Genomic DNA, 12,008 nt, shown 5'->3' with positions numbered 1-12,008 from the left:
AGAGCAGTAGAGGGAGGGGGACAGGTAGCCCACCAGCAACGGGGGATGGGCAGCTGCTAAGAGCAGTGAGGAGAGGTCTGACTTTTGAGGGCTCAGGGGACTCAGGGCTCACAATTCTTAACAGACTGTCAGACACAGACACAGACACACTCTTAAGTATTTATTTATTCAATTAAACTATTTATTTTTTTACATTCATAATAGTCAAATATTTGTTCAACTTCCTAGTATATACAAACAGTATTTAATCTTTATATCCGAAACAGGATTGTCATGTTTTGCCACCCAGCCTTCACTGAAGAACTGAATGGATAAATGGATGGATGTGACACATAAAAATCATTTGAAACGAGATCTATCTAGCTTTACATAAAAGCATGAAAAAAAAAAGTTTCTCCAAATAAGTAGGTGGGACATTGACAGTAAATAGTCTTCATATGATAATTAGGCTACAATTATTTATATTGATATCTCATGGGAACTATTGAAACTACTGAGTACTCAAGGCATCTTTTTCACCTTATATTATTCTACATTTGGCAAACACCACGTGGCAACAGAGGAGGGTAAAACATTTATACATGGGTGGGCTAGCTGGAAGAGGTACACAGAGGTACATAGAGGTAGAAAAAAACACCAATTGCCGTGTCCTGGTGGCCGTTTTTTAGATGTAGACCTGCCATGTAAACTAGACAAGCGCCTGGTGGTGGGGCCGACCATTTCCCAGTGCTGTGTGCCAGTTCATTTCAACATTTTCAACCTCTCCTCTTACTTGTGGTCTGGTGATACGAGCCGACATATAGGTGATGGGAGTTTTATGGAGGTGTGGTGTAAGGGAATTGTTGGAGTTAATGGAGTTGGAGTCACTGGGTTGTGTGTGTGTTCTGACTGTCTGTCACGCCAATGAGGCTCTTTGGTGTAGCGGTCAGAACACCAGTTTAGTACCCCAGAAGGTCAAGGTTCGAGTTCCAGCGGGGCAACTCCACTCCCCTTCCTACAGCCACAAGAAGGAGAGGACGGGAGGTAATAGATTGAAATGAACCAGTTATTCTGTCATGGCCAGTGAAACTCTCTGCTTCCCTCTAGTGCCTGGGATTGTCGTCGCACTCACTGCGCAGGATGACTCACGCTGGTCCAACTTATCAATCAAGTGTCTCCTGTTCTTCTCTTTTGCTTGTGGCCTCTTGCCTCGGTGTCGGCCCACTATACTAGCAAGACCATTAGCTTGTTTGCCCTTATCGGGAGACCAGAACATTCCTCTTTTGATACAAACAGAACACAGAGGCTGCAGAGTACGTTCAGACTAACTAAGCCATTGTTAAGGTATGTTACAAATGTATCATGAAAGTCTCTGAAGGTACTCTGTAGCTTCTGTCAGGATCACCCGATCAGGACAGCCAATCAAAATTGACAGGACAAGTTCAATAAAACTACCTTACAGACACTTGGAGGGCAGAAATGTGCCTTCGATGATATGACTGATTAAGCTGTATCGTTGTAATGACCTGAGTCCTCAGTAAACTCAGACACAGAGGCAGAGATTTGTCAATCATGTTCAATCTTCCACCTGTGAACACAATTCTTACACCACCTTCGTCGAAAATAAATATTGAATAATATATTTTCACTCTATTATTGAAGTTTAATAACAATTAAACTTTATTATTTAATACAGCTTCCCCACTGTCAGCCCTAAGTAGACCAACTTTTGGGGGACTTTTCCCCATTTCAACATCTGGATTGGAAATGGGAAAATGACCTTTAAATTGTGCTTTTGCGCAATATGAAATACAACTCCTATCATCAAAGACATCTTGTTTCGCATCACAAGACCATGAGCAAAAGGAGAGGACAGGCGATAGTTTGACTTGGACCCTGGAACAAAATGTATCCATGTATGCACTGTGAAGTGAAGTGAAAGCCCACCTGGGTAGCTCCCATTGTCGTTGCCATTGTGACACAGCACTCCAGCACACACTGAAATTGCATTTATACTTAAAGGTACACTGTGCAGGAAATGGTCAAAAAAGGTACAATGCTTCTCATTGAAACTGGGTTGCCTATTGCCAAATTTGAACGTTTCATGAAAGTTTTCTAAGTAACTAGCCTAACTAACATTTTCTAGTAGGCTATGGCTCAAGTACAGTCATTTTTGCATCTAAAATGGCTATTTCTGGAAATTCAAAATGGCTGACCATGGAGAAGATCCCACTTTTCATGTAGCCTATGAAAAGTGCAACTTGCAGTCATAATGAATACTTAGAATTTGATGGTGGTGGTAAGTATTCGTGAAAAAAGGTACATTAGTGAATGGGTAGCATGAATTCTGGAAATAAACAACTAAAAATCTCACACAGTGTAGGCCTACCTTTAAACGTGCAAGGGAGCAACCCAAATAGCCAGGGTGTAAAGTCAAAGTAGATGATGTAGGCCTATTACAACACTACACATCACATTGCATTACACTTTGCTTACACATTTATCCAAAAAAAACTTGTAGTTATTGTTTAAGTGCATGATCTTAACATTGTTTAAACCAGTTATTCCAAAACCTAGGGGTTGGACAAAATAATGGAAACACCTGTCATTTTAGAGTGGGAAGTCTGTTGGCCAGTCTTCATTTATTGCACATTGCACAGTTTTGCTAAAAAATTCGCAGTGCAAAATTATGGGTGACATAGGCCTAACTTGCCATACACAACATTATGGGTGGCATATCAGAGTTCAAAAAGGAGAACTTTTTGGTGCGCGTGTACCTGTTGCATCTTTGATCGAGGCAGTTGTCTTTGTGATGTATCAAGAGCCACGGTAAGGTCAAAGACAATGTCTGCATACCACCAAGAAGGATGAACCACATCAAACAGGATTAGCCTAAATGTGGATGCAAGAGAACGATGACAATGATGATGATGATGATGATGATGATGATGACGATTATGAATTAGCCTAAATGTAGTAAAACCAAAGATTTTCTAGGTTCCCTTTCGAACGTCTCTGTGAGAATTGCGATCGCACTTATTAGTTTTCACCAAAGTTGCGCTGCTGTGTTGAATGGCAAAATCAGTCGCCATCCATCGCGCGCGCGCGCACGCATGCATGCACGCACACACACACGCGCGCGCACACACACACACACACACACACACACACACACACACACACACACACACACACACACACACACACACACACACTTCGACTTCCAACCGATATGTCAACTGCACTTTTGATTGGTCGGGGCCGCGGGGGTAGTTTATGTAACGCCCCTGATTATGTTGGAGAAGTCCAAACTACAGTCCGAGGCGAGACCACGAGAGCAAAGCAGGTAAGTAGCATAGCCCTTTATAGCTCTTTAAAACTATGATAACGGTTATTAGGAAATACGTGGCTTATGTTGTGTCACCGTTACCGTCAAAAATGTGTACATCATTCAATAAGGGAATTGTCATTTGTAAACCCTGCTGAACAGACATAGCCTTGCTGACCTAGCTCCAAATAGTTGCGTTAGAATTCTGATGCATCCGACCATGACGCGCAAAATCCATGTTACGCATTAATAGTAGGCTACAACTGGCATACTAAGTTTGCCTAATTTGTGCAAACTTCTGTTGACTAGTGAAAGTCGTGTAGGCTATGCACAGTTCTTTCCAGTGCGCGCCAGAGAACTAAAACATAGTACAGCTCTGGGAAATCTGTGGACCATGTCAGAACGTTACGCGGGTCGCCTTCCAATTACCCATTTAACCCTTCAACTACACTATCAAACCGTTCGTTCTCCCCTCATCAAATAAGGAAAGCTGCCGTGTTTGTAAAGAACATGTTTTTGGCGAGATTTTAATAAGAAAAGAATATAAACTATTTATGTTACGAAGTTTTCAACATGTTTTTGTTTTTGCCATTGTTATTTATTAATATGGATTATTGATTGATTTATGTGTAAACTGGGCACCGTGTTGTCCTTGATCAGTCCTGTCCTCAGTGGCCTGACATTATGCCATAATGTCTTCAACTGCTGATCAAAGTTTACCGAGTCTGCGGGGTAGGGCTGGGTCTGGGGATTCGCTCTTTCTCTCACACACACACACACACACACACACACACACACACACACACACACACACACACACACACACACACACACACACACACACACACACACACACACACACACACACACACACACACACACACACACACACGTCTCACACATATGTCTCACACACACACACCAATATATTTTTGTGGGGCCCTCCCATTGACTTCCATTCATATTAGCCCTAACACTGCTAAACTGTGAAATGTTACTAGTAAAAGTGAAAGTGTAACAACATAACTACCAAGAACACACTGCTAGATTTATGGGGCCCAAAATGTGGGCCGCACAAAGTAGCATTTCCTCCAAGTAGTGGGGACATCTGGTACATACACACACACACACACACACACACACACACACACACACACACACACACACACACACACACACACACACACACACACACACACACACACTAAGATCAGTAACAGAATATTGACAGATCAGTGGAATCTGTGGCAGAGTGTGTACCGGATACAGTAAGTTATGGCAATGGCAGGTAGGTGTAATCAATCAGCCATATTAAAGGATAACTTCTGCCAATTTCGACAAGCAGTTGTAATGCACACACCACCCTGAACTTGTCATACCTGAGAATATTTTTTTTCTTCAGCCTTTTCCGAGATCCTGGTCATTGTAAGGGGGGCAGAGTATGTTTACATTTCAAAAAAACATCTTGATTTATTCCCAATAACATCCAAAGATTATGCAACATTAGCAGACAACTAGCAAACAACGATACCTTTTGGGATAATATTTGGAGTAGGCCAAAGTTAAGAATGTTTTTTTAATGTAAATAAAGTCTGCCCCTCAAATCTCGGAAAGGGCTGAGACAAAAAAACGCAGCATCACCAGGTACTGACAAGTCTAGGGTAGCGTGAACAATACAACAGCATATTGAAATTTGCAGAAGTTCCCCTTTAATGTTTGTGTGAGTGTGAGATTGAGAACTTTTAATATGTGCTCTGCTGGTTGACTCTCTCTCTCTCTCTCCCTCTCCCTCCTCAGCCATGTTCCTGTACGCATGTGCGCTGTTGGTCCTCTACTATGTCTACCGCTGGTTCCGCGAGCTCAGCACGGTTCCGGATAAGGGTTCGCGCTACGTCTACATCACGGGCTGCGACTCAGGCTTTGGACGCCTGCTGGCTCGCACCCTGGACTCGAAAGGGTTCCGCGTCATCGCCTCATGCTATACAGAGACCGGGGAGGAGGAGCTTAGGAAGGCCTGCTCTGATAGGCTGTCCACCCTGCACCTGGACGTCCGTAGCCAGGACAGCATCACCAAGGCCGCCCAACTCATCAAGGACAAGGTTGGAGACAAAGGTGAGACACACACACAGACAGACAGACAGACAGACAGACAGACAGACAGACAGATAGACAAACAAGTAGGTAGATAGATACAGAGAGACAGGTAGAATGACTGATCCGTTGTCCACCCTGCACTTGAACGTCCACAGCCAAGACAGCATCACCAAGGCATGCACAGTTCATCAAGGACAAGGTCTGGGACAAAGGTGAGACACACAGACAGAAAGGCCAGTAGATAGACAGATCGATAGACAGATAGGCAGACTTACTAGCTGTCCACCCTGCATCTGGACATCCGCAGCCAGGACAGCATCACCAAGGCAGCTCAGTACATCAAGGACAGGCAGACAGTCAAATACAGATAGAAAGACAGATCTGACCAGATACTAACGGACTAAGACAGAACTTAGTGAGCAACAATGGGAGAGATACAGGCAGAAAGGCTAACTGATGGGTGGATAGATGCATGAATTGATTGATTGATTAATGGATTGAGCCATTGGTTTGAACTCGTAACTTAATTAACTTAATTTGTTCATACCTTCATTCATTTGTACTGCATTTTAGTTTGAAATCTGTGGCAGAGATTTGGTTAATTTGCTGTGTACAGTTAGCCTAGCAATAGTCTGCTATAGAACAGTCCTGTCTTGGGCACACGATTATGGAGGTGGACCTGTTGGTGGTGGTAGTGTTATAGTATCAGATGAAGTGTCTGTGAAGATCATCATTCATCCAGGGTTGAAAACAATTGCAACTCCTGAAGCTACAAACACAAGTCCAGGTGCCTACAACAGCACTGTTTAGTCTATCTTTGTAAGTGTTAATATCTGAGTACCGGTATGCATGGGGTAGAATAGTCTTCAAGTGTTAATATTTCCTTACACAGGGCATGCTCCTGCAGGACATTTGTTAGTCAAGGTGGTTGGGGGAGCTATTATCAGGGTCATTATTTAACAATCGTGATATGTTTCATTTGAAACAATATGCGAGCCCCTCAAAATTAAAGCGCAAAGACAATTTTGGTAACAAGGTGGTTGCCGTAACTATTGCTGAAGGACCCCCCCCCCTCCACACACACACACACACACACACACACACACACACACACATTGTCCTACACAATCTCTGTTATGAAGTAATGTTGTAATGTCCACTGCAGCACTGCACTTCCTGTAACCGTCAGAGCTGTGAAATATGGCCCTGAAACTGGGTCAAGAGTGTGTCGTCCTGTGTAGAGTAGAGTAAGCAATCAGTGGACTACTAACTCTAACTCTAGCTCATCTTCGTAAGCAGTGAGTAAAGTTAGTGTGTAGTTTTAATATCAAAGTAAGCAGTAACTTGAACTCTTCATACAAGGCTCCTGTTATAAATTAGCTGTTACTGTATGTAAATGAGTCATAATGTTTTACCTGCAAGACTGGATACTATATACTCGTAGAATCTCTGTTTTTCCTAAAGGCTCTGTCTAATGTTGAAGTAGGGTAATGCTACATAGCTGAGTCTTTTCAAAGTAGCCTACTGTTTATTACAGCGTTTCACTGGCAAAACAGCATCATCGTGAGGTGTAAATATCAGAACACGCAGCAAGCAATTCTGTATAGCGTACAGAGTCCTACAGAGTAAGGAACGCGTTCTATAAATAAACAACTAACCAGCAATTACCAGAGCTAAGCACATGACAATGAATCTAACTACAGCTTTATTACTCTGTTATTGTTGTGTGGAGCTGACTTTCATCCAGACTAACACAGAGACAGACACACATACACATGCAGCACAAATGGAATGTTGGCCCCCCCAGAGGACGGATAAACTGAAACAGGCAAACAGAGAGACAGGCGAGCCAACACAGAGACAGACAGAGGGACAGGTGGGCCAACACTCAGACAGACAGACAGACAGACAGAGACGCGGGCCAATGGACAGACAGACAGGCAGGCCAGCACACTGGCAGACAGACAGACATAGACATAAAAGATAGACAGTTGTGTGCAGCTGTGGGGTGTGTTAACTGAGAAGGAATGCTTCACATATCCATGCACCCATGCTCTCTCTTTCTCTCTCTCTCTTTCTCTCTCTTCCTCTCCCTCTCTCTTTTTCTCTCTCTCACACATGCTCACACACTCTCTCTCACACACACACACACACACACACACACACACACACACACACACACACACACACACACACACACACACACACACACACACACATCCGCAGCATGAGAAATACGTAGCCTCTTATTGCAGATGGGGTCGCCAGCGGGCCTCTTCACTATTTGTGGAAAATACTCAACTACATCATAACAACATCGCTATGACAGGACCAAGAGCATTTAGAGAGAGAGAGAGAGTGTGTGTGTGCGTGTGTGCGTGTGTGTGTGTGTGTGTGTGTGTGTGTGTGTGTGTGTGTGTGTGTGTGTGTGTGTGTGTGTGTGTGTTTTGCGGTGTAATAACATGAAAGGATGACTAAAGTAGCCAAAATGCTTCGCAACTATCAGTCAGGGGAAAAGTAGCAAATCCTTGTTGACATGATCTATTGGACACATTGCCATCACATAGATGTATTTCAGACACACCTGAGAGGGTGGAGTGGGGAACTTTCTAGACGATGTGACCTACAGGAGGGTGCTATCCCTATGTCTTGGGTGTGAGAGTGATAAGGGTGCTAGGGTTCAAGGGTCAGCCTTTATGACTCTGTGTATAAACACACAAAATAGGGCTCTTTCACAGGGACCTGCTCAAGGTCAAGATAGTGTGTGTGTGCGTGTGGGTGCGTGTGTGCATGGGTGCGTTCGTCCGTGCTTGCATGTGTGTGTGTGCATACAGGTCTGTGGTGAATAATGCAGGTATGTGTCTGTGTGTGTGTGTGTGTATCTCTCTCTGTCTTACAGGTCTATGAGTGGTGGTTAATAATTCATGTGTGTGTTTGCTTGTGTCTGTCTGTCTGTCTGTCTGAGTGTTTGTCTCTGTCTCCACACTATTAACTCATGAGTGTGTGTGTGCGTGCATGATCTATCCATAGAGACTACTGGACATAATATTCTGTTCTCATCACAAATCTGCAGAATATTTCCAATAATGGTTCCCATTATCTCCACAGGTCTGTGGGCGGTGGTGAATAACGCGGGCGTGTCGGTGCCCTCTGGCCAGTGTGATTGGCTGACGGTGGACGACTACAAGTCCATGCTGGACGTGAACCTGGTGGGGGTGATCGCCGTGACGCTGAGCGTCCTGCCGCTCATCAAGAAGGCTCAGGGGCGCGTCGTCAACATGTCCTCCATCTTTGGACGTATCGCCCCCACCGGCGGGCCCTACTGCGTGTCCAAATACGGGGTGGAGGGATTCTGCGACAGCCTCAGGTAGGCTAATATACGAACACACACACATGCGCACAAGCACACACGCAAACACCAGTGGGCCCGCGTGTCCAAATACGGGGTGGAGGGAGGGATTCTGCGACGGCTTCAGGTAGACTAATATACGAACACGTACACACACACTCACACACATACAGACACGCGTCAGCAGCATGACAAATACTTGAGTAGATCAGTCTGAGACACTTATGCTGGATCCCAAGTGTGTAGCTACACACATGCACACACAGACGCATCGCACCCACCTGCAGGCCCTACTGTGTGTCCAAATACGGGGTGGAGGGACAGCCTCAGGTAGGCTAATATACGAAAACACACACACACACACACACACACACACACACGCACGTATATAGATTCTGCCAAACACACCATAGTCCCAACATCGCAACCTCCCTAGTGACAATGACACATTTGACCTTGACAGTGTCATAGTTGACTTTCACTCCCAAGGAATACAATGGACATTGTACTTTGCAGAGAGACTACTGATACTCCTGGACACTTTGTTGGTCACTTTGTCTTGGCTTTTTGATGCTACTCAGCTAAGGCAGATGTTACACTGTCTACACTTTATTATTTGGTGTGTGTGTGTGTGTGTGTGGAGTGACACAGCGGGCAACTTGTGTTACACCCAACTCTTTCCCAAGGAATACAATTGGACATTGTACTAGGCAGAGAGACTACGGACACTCCTGGACACTTTATTGGCCACTTGTCTTGGCTTCTATGTGCCACTCAGCTAAGGCACATGTGACACTGTGGACACTTTATAATTTGGTGTGTGTGTGTGTGTGTGTGTGTGTGTGTGTGTGTGTGTGTGTGTGTGTGTGTGTGTGTGTGTGAGTGAGTGAGTGAGTGAGTGAGTGAGTGAGTGAGTGAGTGAGTGTGTGGGTGTGGGTGTGTGAGAGAGATGCCTTGGCTAAATGTATGTAACAGCAATGTCTTTATTTATGTATATGTGTATGCTACTTGACACCTTAATTTCTCCCTGGGATCAATAAATGATACTCTACTCTCTACTCTACTCACGCTTTATGTTGAACATACGTTGACATATTTTATTTTTGTGTGTGTGCGTGTGCGTGTGTGTGTGTATGCTCACCCTCCAGGTTGAACATGCATGCGTTTGGCGTGAAGGTAGTGTGTATTGAGCCAGGATTCTTCAAGACCAACGTGACCGACACAGAGATACTCATGAGGAACGTGCAGAACCTCTGGGACAAACTGCCCCAGGACACCAAGGACGACTACGGAGACGACTTTGTATCTAAAGGTAAGTGTGTGTGTGTGTGTGTGTGAGAGAGAGAAAGGGGGGTGTGGGTTGGGTGTATGTATGTGTGTGTTTGTATGTTTGGGTGTGTGTATATGTGTGTGGGTGGGTGGGTGTTTTTCCACACCCTGGTGCTCTCTAAGGATGAGCACTTATGTGAACTGTCAACTATTATTCCTTTCTCTGTGTATGTTTGTGTCTGTGTGTGTGTGTGTGTGTGTGTGTGTGTGTGTGTGTGTGTGTGTGTGTGTGTGTGTGTGCGTGTGTACCTATAGTCCACCAGGTGATGCTGGATAAGTTCAGTAAGCTGCCTGATGGGGATCTGATGAAGGTGGTGGGCTGTATGGAGCACGGCGTGTCAGCTGTTCACCCCCGTAAGCGCTACTCGCCTGGCTGGGACGCCAAACTCTTCTGGCTGCCTCTCTCGTACATGCCCACCTGCGTCTTCGACTACCTCATGCTCAAGGACGCACCCAAACCGGCCAAGGCCGTCAACTAGATGGACCCTCGAACCAGTCGAAACCCATCCACCCCTAAACCAGCCGAAACTTATCCACTAGACACCCCTAACCGCCGTTTTGCGGCCCTTGAGGCCATTTTATTGTAATGCAGCTTCACATGAAATATGACAGTTTGTTAAGAAATCTTACAAAATACATTTGCAATACAATTAAGTTATATTAAGGGGACCTAGAGGAGGTGGGGTCTGTTTTAAAGTTGGCTTCCTTCAATATAGGCCTAAAGTGCAGGGAGAAATTCTGGTTAGTGTTTATAGTGCGGCCCTCGGAGGACTTTTACGGCCCTCAGATGAATTTGAACTGGCCCCTCGAATGAAACAGGTTCCCCACCCCTGCTCTAAGCCAACCAAGGTGTCAACTACATGGACCTCCAAACTACCCAATAATACACTAGATACCTCCAAAACCAAAGCCAAAGATGTGCTGTACATTAGACACCCCCCAAACCTTCCAACCAAATGGCTCAAGGATCAGAAGGGTTTTCAAAAATATCCATTCATTCCACATCCATTCCAAGGTTTTTATATTCCAGCACTGGGATTTTAATGTCTTTTGTAAAATACAAAGTAGTATACAACCGCTTATGGTGTATTCTTGCCTTCTGGGTTTTTTTTGTAGCAACAATACAGGCCCTGAATTTGTATTCAGTAATTCCAGTGTATGTTTGTTCACTATATGTACGTACCTAGGTATGTGGCACTACTAGTGTGGCTTTAGTATGTTGTGTGTATGTGAGCCTTTTCATAGAGATGTTACATAGAAGTGAGAAAATTAAAGACATACTTTGGTAACCCCCAGAGTGAAATCATTGAAACTGTCTACACATCCACAGAATTGTATTTAGGATTTTCTTTGCAGAACATTTACTCAAGTATAGTAATTTAATACATTTTAAGAGTACTTTGTCATTTTTATATATTGGATCAATGCGTTGTATGATGGCTGTTGCGAAGCAAGAGATATAGGTTGTGGAGGACGATATTCAACCAAACGAAACATTGAATTCTCGAAAGGAAAGCTAAATCAAAGTACCTAAGTGCTTTCACTCATATTACATTTTAAGTGGAGCACTTTTTACTTTTACTTGAGGAGAATTTTAGAGAGGTACTTTTGCTTTTACTTTTACAAATATTTCTGTTGTCTTACCACCTCTGTGGGCTGGTAATCTGGCATACGGTAAAGGGCATTGGGACGGATGGTGTTTTTTTTCCTCAACGGCTGGCTCACAATTTAGAGGAGGTTCATAAAAATGCTTGGGTCTTTTTCTGTTCCCAGTCCAGTGATGCTTTTCACACGGGCGCGAGCACACACACACACACACACACACACACACACACAGGTAACAAAAAGTCTGATTCAAGACTAAGCGAAGTGGAGCCAAAGGTCAAGGTGACTACCCTTCCCCCATTGCTGCAGCGACCTTGAAGAACC

General features: G+C 44.3%; 1 protein-coding gene across 1 annotated transcript; it reads left to right on the top strand.

Annotated features, from left to right (window-relative positions):
* The first annotated feature begins 3,253 nt into the window (after positions 1-3,253).
* On the top strand, positions 3,254-11,368 carry LOC134459206 (retinol dehydrogenase 7-like). The gene is made up of 5 exons (XM_063211504.1): positions 3,254-3,325; positions 5,105-5,419; positions 8,510-8,768; positions 9,899-10,062; positions 10,335-11,368. The coding sequence occupies exons 2-5, from the start codon at positions 5,107-5,109 to the stop codon at positions 10,556-10,558; spliced, it is 960 nt and encodes a 319-aa protein (XP_063067574.1). The 5' UTR covers positions 3,254-3,325; positions 5,105-5,106; the 3' UTR covers positions 10,559-11,368.
* The last annotated feature ends 640 nt before the right edge of the window (positions 11,369-12,008 follow it).

Source organism: Engraulis encrasicolus, chromosome 12 (assembly GCF_034702125.1).
Source record: "Engraulis encrasicolus isolate BLACKSEA-1 chromosome 12, IST_EnEncr_1.0, whole genome shotgun sequence".
Taxonomy (NCBI): Eukaryota; Metazoa; Chordata; class Actinopteri; order Clupeiformes; family Engraulidae; genus Engraulis; species Engraulis encrasicolus.
Note: the sequence above shows the minus strand (reverse complement) of the source record. Positions and strands in the feature narration are given on the sequence as shown.

Coding starts and splice junctions, on each gene's coding strand:
- LOC134459206 (XM_063211504.1), top strand. CDS start 5,107: ATGTTCCTGTACGCATGTGCGCTGTTGGTCCTCTACTATGTCTACCGC. Junction 8,769..9,898: donor GGATTCTGCGACAGCCTCAG/GTAGGCTAATAT, acceptor CTCACCCTCCAG/GTTGAACATGCATGCGTTTG. Junction 10,063..10,334: donor AGACGACTTTGTATCTAAAG/GTAAGTGTGTGT, acceptor GTGTACCTATAG/TCCACCAGGTGATGCTGGAT.